This window comes from Lonchura striata, chromosome 9, assembly GCF_046129695.1.
Source record: "Lonchura striata isolate bLonStr1 chromosome 9, bLonStr1.mat, whole genome shotgun sequence".
In the NCBI taxonomy this organism is placed as follows: Eukaryota; Metazoa; Chordata; class Aves; order Passeriformes; family Estrildidae; genus Lonchura; species Lonchura striata.
The window spans coordinates 10,032,371-10,051,856 of NC_134611.1; the positions used below are offsets into that span (position 1 = coordinate 10,032,371).

At 38.4% G+C, this 19,486-nt stretch overlaps 1 protein-coding gene across 4 annotated transcripts in view; it reads right to left on the minus strand.

The window, feature by feature from the left end:
- OSBPL9 (oxysterol binding protein like 9) overlaps positions 1–19,486 on the minus strand; it is a 57,531-nt gene that overhangs the window by 20,588 nt on the left and 17,457 nt on the right. For 3 of the 4 annotated variants that reach the window (XR_013340438.1, XM_021529323.3, XM_021529315.3), the window contains exons 4-6: positions 12,216–12,292; positions 2,785–2,880; positions 1,011–1,058 (exon numbers count right to left, since the gene is read on the minus strand). Coding sequence is in view for 3 of the 4 variants with exons in the window: in XM_021529323.3 (XP_021384998.1) it covers positions 1,011–1,058; positions 2,785–2,880; positions 12,216–12,292 (221 nt within the window). In the remaining variant the exon portion in view is untranslated. Of the gene's footprint in view, positions 1–1,010; positions 1,059–2,784; positions 2,881–9,924; positions 9,990–12,215; positions 12,293–19,486 lie in introns of those variants that run through there. The other variant, XM_021529340.3, reaches the window with a different exon arrangement.

A 19,486-nucleotide genomic window follows, 5' to 3' on the forward strand; every position in this document is an offset into this window, starting at 1 on the left:
CGGATTAAACACACTGACAGAGAGGTACTTCAAAGTTCTTTTAAAAGCCTGTACACAAGAAAGAACTCCCCAAGATACCACCTAACACATTTGAAAGGTCACAACCATTATAAAGAAATAAAACTAAACACAGAAAACATCAAAGAGTTTTCAGCACAGGAATCAAACACCAAGAGAACACAGCTTGTTTTCCACAAGAGACATTAAGGAAGAGAACAAGGATGAAATACACCACTACTTCATGTTATCAAAATTACTCATTTGCTGAAGAGAAGAAACTCCTCTGTAACAAACCCTTCCTAAAGAATTGTTAAATCCCTCCTCCACACACACTAATACATTAAACCAGCATGACACTTAATGCCAAACCTACACCACCCAAGGTATGTGCCAGCCTTCTTAAACAGTGGTTGAACCCAGACCTGCAGAGCTGACTTTGCGATGGAACAGGAGGGGATGCAAAGAACACAAACCATTTAATTGAATTACACCCTTGCTTAAAGAGCAGTGCTCCCCATTCCTACCACATTTGTACTACATTTCTGGCACCCTCACCTCAGAGAATAAACTGTAGTATTCTCAGACTTCAATGTGTCACAGACCTATACAGGATGCAGACTGATTATGTGAAATACATGATTAGGAGAATTTTTTTCCCCCCCTTTGGAATAGCTTTGCAATTCTTACCAACATTAAATACTCATGCTTGTTAAAGATTTAAAAGTAGCAGATTTAAGTTAAAGCACTTTCAACACTGTTGGAAGTATTTCAATATATGGAATAGCAGAGGAGCAATTATTTCTGACAGACTGAAACCTTTTTTAATGTTATGACTACCATTATTACTAAAAGTTTTTTTGGAAACTTAGTCACAACACAACTGCTTTAAGCCATTCAAATTGCTTGAAGTGATTTTGACAACCCAATAAACGTGTACTTAGCATTTCTACTGCAGCAAACCGATGCACAACATCACCTGATAAACAATTTTTAAGATAAAATGTACTTGCTTTTCTCTGTTCATCATCTTTGCAGTTTTGGAGTTTTTCATCAAAGAGCTGAAAGAAAAAGACACTTGTGAAAATACTGAAAGTGTTATTTTTCCATATAAAATCAGACAGAAACACCAACATTTCAAAACAAAAAACATTTAATAAGGATAAAGTCATACAATGCTGGTATTAGGATCCAAAGCAGTTTTGGTCTAGTATTTCTTCACAGCATTTGTAATATAACAGATTTGTAACTAATTTCTCACATCATCCCATTCTGCAAGAGACCAAATCTCACAGCTAAGCCTGACAATTCTAGCATGATTTGAACAAAAAGGTGAGCTTAAGTAACCTACCTGAACTCATCATAAAAACCTCCAGCTGCCTTTCTTCTATTTCAGCAAAAACCTTTGGGGCTTATGAAGCATTTAACCAGAAGATCTTTAACTCTTATCAAACCTTCCAGGTACCTTGATTCAGGCACATGATCCAAACCATGTAAGCACATTTTTTGGGGGGAGATATGACTTCCTAGCATTAATTTATGTTTATTTTCTTAAAAGTGGGATATGAGATGTGACAAAACAAAGTGAAACAAACCCTCACTGAAAAGCCTGCATGTGCATTTAACACAAGCTGAGCTGAAAGAGTTACCAGAGGCCTGTGAGGGCACTCTAAGGTGCACACACAACCATCAAGGAAGAAAAAAGACTACAGGCAATGCTGAAAGTTCATCACATCACCCTTGTAACTTAGAGAAGAGGATGTAATTTTTAGGAAGTGAGCTGCGGCTCTCCACTCAACTGCTTGCCTCAAACCTTCTCATGTGTTCCCTTTCCCTTGAGGGCTGATTTCTAGTTCTAAAAATAGACTGTGATCTTGGTCTCTGTCCATCCTCAAACTGACTCATCTTTCATTATTAATTAATTTCTATCCCCCTCTCCCCAGTTGGCCTGAAATAAGAATTAGAAGGTGTAAACATTTAAATACCTTCTGTCAGTGAAGTGATGGCTCCAGAGTGGCAAAGACAGCTCCTGATCAAGTCTTTGCAGGGCAGCTCTGAATTTTGTTTGCATCTCTTCTGCCTACCTTCATTTTTGTTGCTGTGCTCATCCCCCTCTCCACCCTACCCTCCAACTGAATTTTTGCTGAATATCCCACATGCAATACTTGCACATTATATTAGGGGAAAAAATCCAACCCAGCAGAATTGAAGCAATTTAACATCAATTTTAATCAGCTGAGTCATGGGAAAAAGGTGGCCTTAGCAGCAGCAAAAAGTGTTTTTCTCAGTAAGGTGAGTACTGAGAGGTATGACCTCACTGTTCCTTGCAGTCCCACCTCTTCTTAAAATACAAAGTTTAAAAGAGCTGTATTGTACAACACCCCCACGGAATGTTTTCACTCAAGGACAAAGCATGGGTTATCCACCCTCACTGCAACAAAGTCTGAAATGATCTGCAACTGTAGTTACACATCATTTGACAAAATCTTCTCAAGTTAGATACTAAAATGCTATGAGCAACACAATGATTTAATTATGCTTCAAAATTAAACTTAACATATTTAACCTTGCCATTTCCATCAAGGTTTTATATAAAACAGAATCCTGCAGCAGTTGTAAACAATTTTATATAAATCTGCTTGAGATATTCCAATTTTTAACAATCCTAAGAGACAGGCATATCCATCCTGACTTACTCTCTCTGTTGAGCTTCCTTTCAAGCTGGCCTTGAAATCCAGCCTGACAAACACACCCCAACACAGTAAATGCAACATTTAGTTACCATACCTTCAACTGGTCTATCAAGATCTGTAAGTAAGCATCAGCCTCAGTAAGTTTTTTGTCAAAATCATGAACGCTGGGAACAAATCCTGAATCCACACCCTAGAAATAAATAAACAAGTAAAAATAAAATATGTAATTAGTGTTTCAGAGGAGGAAAAAATACAACAACAATATGGTTTTGCCTGCCATATGACTGAAAATGCTGCCTTGCCTCTCATCCTGCCACGTGCAAACACAGGCACACAGCTGAACACATTTGGCTTCTATTTGCAGCTAAATCAGTAGCAGTAAATTGCTCCACATTTTCAGAGGGGGTATAATCATCACACACCAGAGTACTTCATTACTTATGATTGAACAAATCCTCTTAAATTACACTGATTAAAGTTTCTCTATAAAATATAAAGGAGAATTCACATTTTTCAGAAGACTGTCTTGTGATTCCATAGCCTTACACTTCAGCTAGGGAAGCCCAAATCATACCCAATGGGATAACTGCAATTTTCACACTTCAGACAGTATTGCTCAACTCACAGCTTCACTAGCCAACAATTGCTAAATCTTTTCTTAAATACCTTTGATCTAAAAAGTTCAAAATTATTAGCCCTGGTTGCCCTAGTTCCTGTCCAGCTATAATAACTTGCATCCTTGTCACCGTTTCTGAATTTTGACACTTGTTGCAGATACACCACCAAGGACAATGTATCAGTGCAACGAGAATGATTAAGTTTGGAACTTTGTTTCTCCTAATAACACTCAGAGCACGCTTCTGTATAGGACATAATTCCTATCTCTAAAGTGATACAACACTGATTTAAAGACCCAAACAAATTCCCACTGGGATACCACATCTTTCATTAAAGGAAAGAAAATAGAGAATTCTTGATGACTTCTGCCTTTGTGCTCAAATGCTATGTAAACACATTAAAGCTTTATTTATATAATACCTTTAATGGAAATGGATCTGAGAAACAAATACTGAAGTACACCCAGTACAAAAAATTGTGAACTGTAGGATAAATATATATAGGAGGAAAAATCCCATGAAGGATAAAGAAGCAAGCATCAATTGTAAAATAGCATAATCCTGAGAACATCACAGCAGTGACAACTTTGCTACCAGCCTCAATATTTTCACCTGTGTTCATATTGATCTCAAACAGGATAACTTCAAACTCTGCTGAAACCATCAACTGCTATTTGAACTGCTGAGGATCTCAAGAGTCTGAGCATGTAGAGATCAGCCAGTGGGGAAAAACATTCCACATGGAGGAAGACAGGCAATCTGTATTTGTAAAATTCCACATTAGTGCAATGTTTTCTTTGGTATTGTCTGCTCTGTCAGAACAGACAATTTCTCTTATTTTTGTATTATATTGGGCCGTCATATTAAGAGTTTTATTGATGGCTCTTTAGAGGTGTGAGCATTTTTGTGCAGCAGTGGAATGACTTGCACAATATCCCACACAGCCTAAAACATAAACCCATCTACTGATTGTAGAAAATATTACTCTTTATTCATTTACTGCAGATGGGCATACAGATCTTGACAACAGCTCTACAGGAGTATATCTACCCATACAGATGGGTTTGTAAGCAAAAAGATACTTCACCTGTATTAGACAGTCAACGCAAGACAAATTTAGAAATAGTGCTGTGAAATGAGGAGGAGGGAGGTGAAGATGAGGAAAAAAGAAACCATTTTGGCTATGACAAAAAATTAATTCAAAAAGCACCGAGTTTAAACAAGTTATCAAAAAACTAATAGGCAGTAGAGAGAGTGCTCTCAACCCAGCAACTTTTGATATTCCCTCAAACTCGTTTAAATTACACTGAAACTACAGCTGAAATAATGTGACATTAGTATTCAATTTCCTTGTTGAAAATGGAATTGACTGTACAGCTACCAGCCAGCCTTGTCAGTTCTGCAAATGGTCCTGCAAACTCAGTTAAAAATTCTAGAGGTCAGATTTCATACACCAAACCACATGAACTACACAGGAAATTTCTGCTGAAGATACTATACACAGAAATATAGTTTACAGTGCATGTTATCTGTATCCTGCATCAAAATGCTGATTTTTATTTCAGTCCTCACTCTATGACTACTAATATGTAACTATCTGGTATTTTTAGTGGTGGCTTTAAGATAAAATGCCATTCTTAAATTTCAGGCTCTTAGTACTAAGGGAAAAGCTGATAAAAACATCCAGTGTTACAACTGAGCAGACACCCACACAAAACACAGAGTGAAATTTGTAACCTAAGAAGTTCTATAAGAAAATTAAAACTTCAACAAAGTAAGGAGAAAGCCATAAAACCAGGTAAAGTGTCAAACTGAATATAACTGAGATGAAACATGAGAATAGTTTTGCAAAGCACAGGTACTTAAATTTGCAGCACCTCACTAGTTTGCTCTTGAGTAGTTAAGATGAAATTTGATAATCTCAGCAAATTCATTAGTCTGTCTTATATGAGATTAGGTTAATAATTTAAGTTCTCACATAGTTTTAGAATTGAAAACCAAAAGATGCTTGGAAAAGTTAAAAAGAGCAATACCATAGAAAAAACAGTCTGGATAAATAGCAAACAAAATCAATCAGTATTTCAAGCCCAGCAGTAATTTAGAAAGAGGAGATACAGGAAGTGCACATCTGCACAACAAATGCTTATTTCTTGGTCTTCTGGTCTCTCAAAGCCACAGTAAAGGTAAAATGGTGACCCCTTCTCTCCTTCCCTGCCATGAAGGAAATGAGGCTTCAAAAGAAACAGGTGAGCAGAGTCACCAGAATGGCATTTAACAGCTTGGCAAACTCGTACATCAGGAATCTGCCCATCTCAACGAGCAATCAAATTTTTATGAGGAACTTGTACAATACAGTGCTCACCTATTCACAGGCTGACAAAACAGGTTGCCTGCAGATATTGTTGAACCTCCAGCCTTGGAGGGCAGAGCTCCAAACTCAACTGGATTTGACCTTTGACAACCTGTACAAGTTTGCCTTGCAGTGAGAAGGTGCTTGGAACAGGTGATTTCCAGACATCTTCTCCAGCTGCTGACATCTTGTGATTCTAAAATAAGTATCTTCAAATAATGAAAAAGAGCAGGAATCCAGACTATTTCTGATCTCCAGAAACACACTGACTCTATCTTACTGTCAGTGCCTCTCTGAAGTAGTATAACTTGTTTTTTCCATTGAGTAACTACATCTATTTGTAAGTACACTTTATTGACTTCAAATAAAGACTCTGTGTTCATGTATGTTTAAAAGAATTAACAGATGAAATAGCTGCAGAAGGCAGTAACTTAAAAAATTTTAGTCTGGCCACCACCTTCCAAACCAAGAAGTTTGATGTCAAAACAAGCAATTTGATGTCTGATTGCTCCCCACCAAGAGAACTATACTGATAAGAACTCTAGAGAAAAGAGAAAAAGGTACCACAGCATTCCTTCCCTCATCCTTCCTCCCTCCCAAAACTTCTGGAATGTCCTTCCCCTTCAGGACACAGCAAAAGCTTAAGGCCCAGACTCTCCAGGACACACCTCAATGCTAGTGTTTGCAGGAGGAGGCAGGGCCCAGCAGCACTGACCAGTCTGAGATCAGTTTTGATCCCAGTGGGATCTCTCTGACCCCCAGTGATCTGGAGCGACCAGACAGAATGGCTTTCCTAGGAAAGGGTTTCCATGCTGCTCTCGAGTTGAGTAAACAATCTGCATGCTAAGAGTCCTGCAAAATTATTCCCTTAGTACACAATCCTTTTTTTGGAGGAGGCCAACAGAAGGGCAACAACAAAACATAACCTAATTAAAAATACATATTATGAGCCTTATTTTCACTACAGAACTGCTAGCACCAAGGGAGTTTCACGTTGTTTCCTTGTCCTCCAAATTAGAAGTCACACATATCTTTAATACATTTGTATTCAAAACTTGTTCATGCTGAGAAGTAATTCAGCCTAATTTAAACCAGTTCTTTCAAACTCAGAAGGGATGAAAAGATTGCATCCTCCTTAGAAGAAGCATACCAGAAAAACTCAACTATATTTCTCAAATAAAAGCATTACCATAATAGCTTTCCTGAGGGAGGAAGGCAGAAAACCGTAGAGTGGAATTTCTTATCTTTTTGAAGATACTTCTTCTATATTCTTCATCTAATTAGGATTCCAAATCCAACAAAAAATTCCTGTGTAAATTAGTCTGAAGGAGTGAACAAGAATGTTTTCCTTTTATCCACAGTCTTTTAGCCTTTTATCTCATCAGAAACATATCCCCTGCCTACATGCTTGATTTTGATGAGCTGGACATTGCCTGTAAGGACCACTGATAAAAAAAATTGAAGAAAAACAAGAAATGAACTTGTAAGCCATTAAACAAGGCCACTTTGGTGGCAAAAACAACTATTTTTTCCTCTGCTAGATTTTTATGCAATATTTGAAGCTCAAAATGTAAGTGTTTGAAAACAAATATACAGGTTCTGGACAGCATACGACCCTTTCCAACAGAATATTGTAATTCTTATAGGAAAAAAAAAGGCTCTGCTCTGCAAAACACAAAATGCTTAGCAAAGACTGTGTACCTGTAGATACTATCAGATCTTCAAGAACACAAAGTTCAGAAGACAGAAACATTTACACACTGATGTAAAATTGTGTCTTTAAAGCATGGGTTACAATTCTGAAACCTCACAAATACTAAGTATATCTTAGAGTCCCATTTCTTTACCTTTATAATCTATAATCAGTGCAGATAATGCACATAATACACGTGCACAGGGGTATTCAGGCACTATCCTGATTATTTCATTAGCAAAATCTGAAAAGGGTAGCATGGCTGCCAACCCTATGCCCTCTCACTAGCACTTGGAAAACATTTACACTGGATATACCCTAAATCTAAAAGAGCCTGGTTTTAGTTTTATGCAAGAATTCTTGACTCACAAAAGAAGCAGCACTGAAAAGCCACTTAATAACAATATAATGTACTTCAGAGTGTAATATACTTAACACACAAAGTTTTACTCTACCTTGTGCTCTTGCTCACAGCTTTAGAAAGGTCAGAAAAAATCCTGGTTAATGTGATACTAAATTAACTGCTACTATCAACATTTCATAAACACTTTGCACCAGCATAAATGAATGGGAAACAAATCAGTTCCCTGCTGTTTACTCTAGCCTTCACTCTGCTCTTTATTTTGAGTCAGCATAAACATTTACCTTGTCACATAAACAACTCAATGTGGAAACTAATCAGGGTTAAAAATAAATGCAGAGAGAGCAGCAAAAATAACAATTTTAAGTTCCAAATTCTACCTCTTCTTGCCACACTGCCTCTTCCCTTTTGCTAGGAGAAGACAGACTGCTTCCACAAGCAGCACCAACTCCTAGATTTTGGTGAAGCCATGGTGTAACTCAGTGTTTAAGCCTCTGTATCTACTCTTCACAACAGCCAGCATAGATCCACTTATTAGAATCAAATTTTCTTATAATTTGCTACTTAGGAAGTAAACACCTTGTTCAAATTATGGAATTATCAACCTACAAAGCAATTAATTTTCACTTACTTCCTTTCACTTTAATGGCAGTTAGAAATGGCCCACCTTCATAGTTTCAGTTCCTTTATCTCTACAGAGGCCATTTAGAGGCTGAAGTAGTTTTGTATAGATCAAACAAGAAGTTACTGTGTTACTGTGGTCCTAAAAGACCTGAGCTATCCATTATAACTCACGAGACAATTCCAGAGCCAAATTCCACTGCCCAAAACTACTTGTAGCACTAGGGTGCTGCCAGGGTGTACTTGACAACAAGCAGGGAAAGCAGAACAATTAGAAGCATGTCCTGTCTGAACGGGACTGCTGGTTGATATAAGATGCTGCTGAGGAACTGAAGAAAATGAGAGATAACTTATCTCCCAACACAAACGTGAAACTTTAGCCACAACATGCCTTCACCCCATGCACACCCTCCCCTGTAGGTCCCGTGGGTATGAGGCCACTGCTGTGCTGCCACTGCAAAGCCACAGGTCTGCTAATGACACAACAGTAACAATTTGGAGATAAGGGGAAAAACTGCAGGGTTCAGAATGGCATTTCCAGTAGTATCACACCATCTGTTCAATGACTTTTCCACAGATAAAGCTAATAGTAAAACTACTACGTGTATTTTTAGTAATAGCATTAATACCAAGGCATACGAAAACACAGCACACTCCAGTTTCAAAATTCAAACAAATTAGGCTTCAAGTGTATCTGAAATGTTTCCTCCTTATTGTTGTTCCTCTAGGATACAACATTACTAACGGTCAGCCCTCTGGGCAGTTTGAGTCCCTTTACACATTCTATGTATTTATGACTAAGTGCCTTGACTGTAGCTCATTTTAGGCTTGGGGAGAGTGGGGGCAGAAGTGTGTTCTAGCCTATGTTTCAAAAACACTTCCATTATAAATAGTAAAGGACAGCACAGCAGAACATTTAGGCAAAAATAAAACCAACAAGATTAATCAGACTAGAGAACACAAAGACACCACTTCACCTCTCCACCTCGCATTAACCCGTAATCCTTCCTGATTTGGTTCACGCAACACACAAACAGTCTGGCGCAGTTTCTGACAGCTCAGATGAGTCTTTGGTACAGTGAAGTCAGCTCTGACTTTCAAACTTGAACACTCCTGTACCAGCACAGGCAGACTGAAAAGATTCTGAAAAGATACAACATTTTGGGCAAAACCAGACGCCTAAAGGTTTTAAGTGACTGCGAACCACATGTTCAGTCAGCGACAGAAACTAAGAACCTAAGAAAACGCCTTTACAGAAAATAATCTCTGCCGCGGCACTCAGACCCCGCCATCCCGCTGAGCCAATAATCCCCAAAGAGCCCATTTTTTTTTTGTCCGAAGGAAAAGGAAAGCGAAAGAACATCGAGTGCACGAAGCGCCGTTTTGCTCGCAGGCTATGGGAGCCAAGGCGTGTCTGTGCACCCGGCCACAGCATCCCCGCGGGCACACGGGGCCGCCCGCTGCTCCCGGAGCCCCCCGGCGCTCCGTGCCCGCGGCCCCGCTGCGCCGTGCCCGGGCGGGCAGCGCGGCGCCGGCCAGGGGCTCGCTGCCCCCCGAGGGACACCCGCAGCCCCCCGCGGCCCCGTACTCACACCGGCCATCCCGCGGTGCGACCAGCGCAGCGGAGCAGCGGGGCCGGCCGCCGGGCCCGGCAGCGCCGCCTCCAGCGGGGCGGGAAGGGGCGGGCAGGGAAGGGAAGGGCAGGGCGGCCGCGGCCCCGCCGAGCGCGTCACGAACGCGGCGGACGGAGATTGCAGCGGGGCCCGGCCGGGCTCGGAGGGGAAGCCCAGCAGGGCCCGGCCGGCCATGGAGGCGAGGGGATGTTTCTGCCCGGATTCACCCCGCGCCGTCCCCCCGGACTTCGGCCTCTGTTCTGGCAAGGAGGTGCAGTGGTGTTTCATTCTTAAATCGGTTCAGCAGCTCCCGTGGCAAGCCTTGGCATTCCCTGAATGGGGGTGTAAGTGAACACTACTCCACCGACCCCACAAACGAGGGCCAGAGGCTAAAAGGTTACATGACCCGTACACTGAGGAAGGTTCAAAATGACTGAAGTAGGTTGAAAATGACTGGTGAGCACACAGCAGTGGCACACAAAGTATTGCACTCAATGGTGAACATATTTACAAGGATGGAGTATGTGTTTCTTAGTACTCAATTCTGGTTTTTAATTATTCCCTCAAACATTACTAGATAAATTACTAACTTGGGCTGGTGGTTTGTTTTTTGGTTTTTTTTTTTTTTTTTTTTTTTTTGTTTGTTTTGTTTTTTTGGTTTTTTTTCCCTAAATATGCCTTACTTGTTTGAAAATCTCCAGGAAATGTGAACAGTTATGCAAAGAGAAATAGTTCCATTATTAGATGCTATCATGATATCGATTTCCATCAATATAACTACACTCACAATTTCTAGAGAGCATGGAAGTGTACATTTTGACAAAACCAGTATATATTCTGGTGTTTCATTCCTTGACTCTGTTTCTCCATGTCGTAAAAAGTCTTCCAGGTGGAGAAAACAGCACAGATTCCTTTTGCTTCATTTCAGACGCTAAACAGGACTACTCACATTAACCTATTTGCTTTCTAAGCAGAGAATGGGGCAAGAGGCATCCCTTGAGAAGGAGCTCAGCCCTTCTACATCCACATATTGTTCCCTAAGTAATCCCTGCCTCCTCACATCCCCTGCAGAGTGGGGTTCTTCAGCCCTTCGTCAGTTACTGTGTCCAGATGGAGAGATTACTTCTAACATACCCATGGCACAGTAGGAGGAGTAAAAAGCTGATCCAGGGATCTGCTATTCTCTAAAAAATTTGTAGTGGTCTTTAATAGACGAAAGAAGGTTGAAACTCACTGTCTAACAGTTAAATTGACTAAGACAGTACAAGGTTCTAAAATTAAATAGGTCAAATTCAGGCTGTTCTAACCCTTTAGATTGGGTAAATGTCATCTAAATCAGCCTTCATAAGCTTCTCTTTATGTGATATTAGAGATTCACACTGAATCAAATGTTAAGAGACCTAATTATCTTGCCATACTACAAAAGCATAACCAAAGCTTTATTTAACACAAATAATGAACACCTGCTTTAAGATTTCTACACTGTCACCAGACACCTATATGGTACAAACCAAATCCCTTTCGTGAGAGTTTGGGTTTCTCTCCAGGGGAAAAAAAAAAAAAAAAAAAAAAAAAAAAAAAAAAAAAATTCAGCATGTCTTATAGACATATCCAGCTCTAGAGTATCACCAGAAACTGATCTTGGATCATAGAACCACAGAGTATCCAGAGCTGGAAGTGACCCACAAGGATGACAGAATCCAACTCCTGGAACTAGGTAACTAAAGCTAAGAATTATCCTCAACCCAACCATCTGTTTTTAGAACCAGAAAATTACTAATACCCAGCTTACACAGAGATATCCAACTTCAAACAAGCTATTTATCATTTTTGTCATCCAGAAAGAAGTTCAATGCTGCTGTCTCATTTTAATTTCCAAATTAGGTGGCATACAAGCACACAAGAGGCTTGACCCAAAAAGGACTCCTAGTTTTAAGCAAAAAAAAATAACAAAAGACTGCAACCAAAACTCAAATTAAATGTAAAACAATAAATCCAGAACCTTACCATAAATATACATGATAAATAAATATAAGTTATTGATAACTATATATATTATAAATCTGAGTTAATAAAGGAAAGTGTCATTCTGACTTTTCATTATGGTAGGACAAGAAAAATGTGACAGACTCGAACCTAAACAGATGTTTTCTATATCCAATTGTAAAGGCCATTGAACAGCCAGATTTTATACAGGATGTGTTGGACATTAGCATTTCATTGCTTTGACAAACAAAAAGCAAAAAGTGAAAACTGAAAGTGAAACTTGCCTGAAGTTGGAGGGTATGGCGGAGGATGGTGTCCTCTAAAGCGTGGATCCACTTCTCCCTCTCATCTGCATCTCGAGCTGAAAAAATATCCAAAAGATATTGTTCAATTATATGCAGTCTTATATACTAAAAGGCATAGGCAAACAGATCTGATGGCCACACTAAATACGGAAATTAATCACACTGCCTTTGTTTATCACCAAGCACATAATTCCACATTAATATCCTGTTTCTTCTTCTGTGATTACAGCTCTGTTCTTTGCCCAGCTTTAGGGGAACACATGCAGAGTTTGCACAGATGTTCATCAATTCATTAAGTAATTTTAAAATTTTCTTATTTACAAGAAAATTACCTGTAATACATTATCCAGTAATTCTACTTCAGTGTGGACATAGTAATTTTCAGGTATGGATTCATAATACAGGACAAACAGCCCTAACAGGTCACTGATGTGAATAATGAAGCACAAAGAATAATCTTAAACATACAACAAACATTAAATTGAAGAAAATCCTACTCTAAAACTGCTTTCTTTTACCCCTACCCCCAGTACAGATATGCAGCCTTTACTTCACTAGTCTGAAAGAGTTCTTGCTGTGCTCTAGGAGTACTTAATAAACAAAGGAGCAGTCAGTGGACTCCAGGTAAAGAAAGAAGGGAAAATTCCAGAGGCATTAAATAGACTGTAAACAAACTGGCCTGTAAATGGATTGAGAACAGTTATTACCAATTGTTTCTAGTTCCTCATTCAAATGGAAGATATTAAAAGAAACAGGAAGCCTGCTAGAATCTAGCACCTATTATGAATCAGCGAACTGAGATCTCTATCTCACATATTTTTTAAGGCGTTCAGAGGAAATATCCTTAGGTTATACTGAAATGTACTCTCCAGCTCAAAATACTTTGTTTCAATGTTCCCTTCCTCACCCTTTTGTTTCCATTGCTTTTATTTTTTGGAATTCTGCAGCTTAAACCTATCACTGCTTAAAAATGTCCCAAATCTTCTGAATATGTAGATTTTTCTAAACTTCCCAAAGATAACTCTACCAATTTAAAGATAAACCAATTTAAAGATAAACATACTGCACTGTTTACTTCAGCATATATATACACCAATTATCTCAAGTTAATAAAACCATCAGGAGAGAACTGACAATGTATGTGTTTGTGAGAAATATTAAGAATGTATTTTTAATACATAAGCTTGCGCAGAGCCTAACTGATGAGGTGGCCTCACAAATAGTGGGACAAAATTTTTACTAGACACAAGGTAAATGATTGAAATGTATCTACTTTTTTTCTCAATCCTTACTCACTCTTCTTTTAAAATAGTAGAGGATGATCAACTGCCACAGGTATTTTGACCTTTAACCTGAACAAATTAAAACCAGACATAAGGAAAAGTGGCTACCAAAGTGCCTTCAGATGCACAGAGAAGCAATTAAATGTTACTCAAAACAGTAGATGACTTTCCTGCAGGAAATGCAGCAAGTATTACAAAGCTGGATATGCCTCATTAGAAAGAACTTTTAACTTACAGAACTCTTCTTAGTGGTGATCCATAATTAAATTGAGAAGCTGAAGCAGGCAGTGAGGACAAGTTCATACTGCAGTGAAAGCAGACAGGATGGAGGGACAAGAGGCCCTGTGAATTCCCTCCAGTGACTGCATTACACTAAATTCACTTTGCAACATGCAAATTACAGATCTTCTTTTCACATTCTGCACACACATGCATACTGTTCTTTTTGCACAGCATTACACCTTAACACTAATTTCAATCACTGAACTAGTCAACTAGAAACAATTTCAATGCTTATTAGTTTCTTTGGTTCTGCTTACCAAAACCAGGCTCCTTGGCCTAGTCCTGCCAGACATATCAATCAAGTTTATTCTTCCTATACTATTATAGTTTATAGTTTATTCTTACTATACTATTCTTCCAGTCACCATTATACATATATAGTTACCCATGTCATTAATCTATCAGTATTTGAAATGTCTCAGTGCTTTAAATTTTCAAAGGTATATCCAAAAGAACAGTGGTTAGCATTATTTTAACATATGGTAAGGTTTCTCAGGCTTGTTTTCTGTTTTTCTGTGGTGTTTTTTTAATCACCATCTCCTAATCCCAACAAATATCTTACTGGGGAACTGGGGTACAAGTCACTGAGGAGCTATTAAGTAATTCATGGGATACAAACATCCTATGTTGAAGGTTTTTTCCCCACGGTTATTTAAACTAAAAAGGAAACAATTAAGCTGCAGACCAGTGAATTAATCCTTGTGTTGCAGCAGGATTCCTGTGATCTTCCATACTGCCAGCAAAAAGAGGTCACAGTATTAGTTAAATACTGATCTTAATATACAGTAGCCCATTGACAAAGGTTATCACATTCTGACTTGTATCTGAAACCTCACCAGAACAGAGAGGCCTTACAGCAGCAGGGAAGACCTAGAAACCAACTAATCCATACAGTTCCAAAATGAAACTGACTTTCCCATGCTCATTAATAAACTAAATTTTTTAAACTTCTGCTTCTCTGATGACCTCTTTACAGCTATCTTTACCAGGGCTCAGCAGAGAGGGAAAAAGCTGGTTTTTTCCTCATGTATTAGACATTGCAATCTTCTGGCATAACATGATCAATCCTTAGGGAGCACACATGAATCTCATCAATCCTGCTACTTAGAGAAAGTCTTGGGTATGATAAATCCAGGAACACTGCCATAAGACTGCTTACTGCATGGAAACAGCATCAAAACCTTTTAAGCACTCTCTGTTCAGGACACTGGTTTAATTTCAGACCATCTATCATCAATAGCAGATCCTTCTGGCTCTCCTCCATAGACTCTTCAGAAAACCACGGAGAAAACCAGCAGGATGCAGTTTTTAGTAAAGCAAGATGCAAGAAAAATATATTAAATCTAATCAAAATGGCTGCTGTGAGATTAGGTGCAAGTAAAAGCTCCCTAATGGTAAAAGCAATTTAGAACTGAGCTGCTGCCAAAAGATCACTGATGCAAAAAAAAAAAAAAAAATCAATGGGAACATTCAAAAAAGAGATTAGTCGACACACTCAGAAAGAATTTATGGGAAAAATCTACACACAATGGTCAGAGATCATTATCTACCCATCTGTAGGGAAAGCTAAATATCCAGGCTGTTTTTCATTTAAGGAAGGCAACTTTGATCAAAGAAAATACCTTTGCACCTAAGAAGGTTGTGATGCACACCATCTAATATCCACTCTGTACCTGCAATGTTTTCCTCAGCAGGTAGGGACAAGAACACCCTGCTCATTAGTCCTTGCCTCAAGTACCCTGAAATCACTCCACTTTTTCCATTATTTGATCAGGCTCCATTTTAAAGTTAATCCCCTCCTCAATTCCTATGTGAAAGCTACTCCAGAATTTGTTCCTGACAAAACACTTGGGATAAGGCAATTCTTATCTAGTCCAGGGAATTACACTGGTGTGCTTATACAAAAATAGAGGAGTATTATCTGGTGCTTCCTGGCACAAAACTTCTAAAAAGAGAAGAAGGGCAAGAGAGATAAACAAGTTTTTCCCCAGGCTGATTTTAGAATAGCAGTATTACAAAAAAACAACTAGATACACTGAAGGACACCTGGACATGAGAAATACCTGACACTTATAAAGGTGGTTCTTAGTCTGAGGGGTTAATGCAAGTGATACCTGGTTAGCGGAAATTCAAATTGTGCTAGAGCATTTAAATATCCACAAAAATAGCCATGCTACATCTGCAGTTGAGAGGGCACTAACAGTGCCTGTGTTTTTCTCTTATTTTAAGTGCTAGAATTCTAATTCAGTTTTTACTGCAATTTAACAGTGAACACTTGCACGTGAAAGAAACTAAATCCACACAGATCTACATAATCACTGCTGTGTGCATTAATAGCTGAAACATTGCAATTTATTATGATTATGTCAGTTAAGATATTTTTACTTTTTTTTCTTAGTAGAATTAATATTTATGAGCTAGATTACAGTTTGTTCCCATATGCCTAATCCCTCACTCCTCTGTTTCTATGGTGTATCCTGTGAAAGACACCTGTATAATTTACTGTGACATCTCAGGCATATCTAAGACAACCACAGAGTACTTAACATGATCACAGTCCTATAAATTACTATTTCAGAGAAACACACTAGAAAAGTATGTCATTCATTAAAATGAGTTTTAATATGATATTTTTAAATGTGCATTTTTGGTGATATGTCTGGCTAAGCTTATTCCTAAGATATTTTCACATCAATCTTATATTAAAAAAAATAAATCTGAACTCTTTCCTAGAGGAGGTCCAAAGAAAGGAAAGCAATTATCGATGAAAGAGAAAATTATAGAATGAAAAAAAAGTACTAAATACAAGAATTACTACTTCTCCTGAAGAATTTCTGTAATTTCAAAACAAAATGTGGTTTAAAATTCCCTTGTGTTTTATGAAATTGTCCTTTATCTCTGAACTTTCCAAACTGCTAAATCAGATATGTCTGGGATTTTAAAAAGTTCTGTTCTACAAGCATAAGAAATCAAATGAAATGCAACTACATTAGATGCTCTCAGCCTCTATTAATTTTCCAAATAGAGAATAAATTTTCTAATTTAGAGTTCCTATAATATTTACTTTGCTGTGGAGAGATTATATGTGCTTATATAACATATACCAAATGTTAAAGTACAGCATAAAACAGATTACTTTTTCCAGCCTAAGCTTGGTAGCATCTAAAGATTAGATATAAACAAGTTTAACAACTCTGCTCCACAATACAGCATTTACCACCAGCATTTCTAGGTCATGCACAGCAGTACTTGGAAGACAGAATACACACAAAATATATCACCTCAGAATCTGCATACTGGTGCTTATTTTTTTGTTTATGTGCATCTACATGGGCATTAGGATGAATGAAAAACCTGAAGAATTAGTGAAAAAAAATTACTAGATTACTTATAAAAACACTATACTGTCACAAGAAGAAATGCATATTTTATTTTCACTCACTGTGACCTACTTACAGGCAGAACTCAGCAAGAAGAGTCTATTACACCCACAGAGTCAATAGAGTCAATTATGCAGCCTTTATTCTGACAGAACTTCCACTGATTTGTATGCAAAATTCCTGTATTTTCTCAGCCAAGTGCAGAACTAATGTAGTATCTTTACACACAAATCACCAGATAATAGAGATGAAATCCTGGCTACACTGAGATCGATAGCATTTCTGCCACCAGTCTCAATGGAGAGGGATTTTACCAGTAGTGCTCAATAAGGTGGAAAAGTCATGCATCACAGGACTGTTCCATAGCTAAATAAATTGCTATTTAAAATCACTGAAGGCCTTTCAAACCATAGAAAAACATGCAAGATGAAGCAGGGTATCACCCAATCCTGGCAAAACACTGTACTTCCACTGCTGACAAATACCCTTCAACACATGCAGTTCCTACATCTGGCAGTAGCTTGAACATTATTTCCTCTATATCATAGTCTTGGAGTTGTCCCAGTGATTATTGTCCCTCCTCCTAAAGCCATTCTCCACCCATACACATAAATCAATCCTCCTTTTGTTCTGCAGGTGTCTGACCAGCCTGAGCTCCCTGTCCCTACAGGAAACTCCTGTGCAGTCACAAGACACAAAGTCATGCCCAAACAAAAGGCATCAAAAGGTCTCCTGAGTACAATGTGTTTGTAAGATGAATCTGTGATCTTGAGAAATCAACTAAACTGTTCTTTTATTGCTACCTAAGCTCAAAAGCCTTTTTTGTAAGCTTTATAATCAGCCCAGAAACATGGCTTTGGGTGGAGACTTGTATGACACAGGAAACCCATGATCAAGTTGCCATTAATTCTTTCTGGATATCCACATGTAATATGTAATTTTGTAATTAAACATTTCTGAGTGTGAGACAAATTGGCAAGTATATGGTTTTTCACTAGAAAATAATACTTAAATATTAATAATAGCAACACTAAGCAATACTTCCTATGGTATATTCTGTGGAAATGCATTTTAGGGTATGCTTGCATTTAAAATAATCATAGAATCACAGAATTGTTTGGTTTGGAAGAGACCTTAAAGATCATCTCATTCCAACAACCTGCCATAGGCAAGGACACTTTTCACTATCCCAGGTTGCTCAGAGCCTGGTCCAACATGACCTTGGACACTTCCAGAGATGGGGCAGCCACAGCTTCCCTGGGGAACCTGTGCCAGGGCATCACCACCCTCACAGTAAAGGATTTTTTCCATTGCAGATCCCACTGATAAAGCTCTGAAACTACTCGTTTAAGGTAGAAACCATATTTTGGCTTAAACTGAAAAAAATCAAAATAGAAGAACAAAAATATAACCATTTTCTTAGCCAATAAAATTGTTGTCAATTTAACAGGTCAAATTCAAGGTTATTGCTATTTGGAATTTCTTGTTAAAAGAGAAGGAAGAGTGTTGAACTACCCAGTATCTTTCCCCTCCTTATATGAGACCTTTTCTGGACATTTTTCCCCTTCCAAAATACTTGCCACGTATCACATATACAGTTGAGATAAGAGATTCATATTGATGCCAAAAGTAACAATTTCTTCCAGAGGAAGAAAAAAACCCACCAAATCAACACATCACACAGAAACTGTTTAATAGTATTATTTCTTTCCTACTCTCAAGTTTAACACATATTTTGAAATCTGCAGCTTCAACCTTAAAAAGAGAAAACCAGAAACAAAAAACAGAAAACAAAAAAATTGCTTGTATATGACCATAACAATTGAGTACAGGAAGTCCCATTAAAAATGGCATAACCATGGGGTGATTAGAAAACAATTACAACACAGGATGCTGCTGGTGCAAGAAGGACCTGCATGAAACAGGAAAAGCACAACCCTGCACCATTCCCTGCACTCTGGTCACATGTCCCAACCACTCAAAATACCAGTACAATACATCAATAGCAAAAAGGAGGCAGAAGGAAAAAAGGGAAGACAGAAAAATCACTGCAAAGCTAAACCTAGCTCTGACTCACAGAGGAATTTCTTAGGTTATGCCAATCAGGGGAGGATGAGATGCAGCCTAGAACTTTGTGCAGCCCAGACCTGGTAAGGGAGGATGACAAGAAGCTCAGCTTTACTCTGATCACAGCTGCTCATCCTCCTCTGCATAAAATCACAGTTGAGCATTGAGGAATTCACTGTTTCAGCACCACCAGAAGCCTACAAGACCCAGAAAAATACTAACTTAGGACAAACAATGT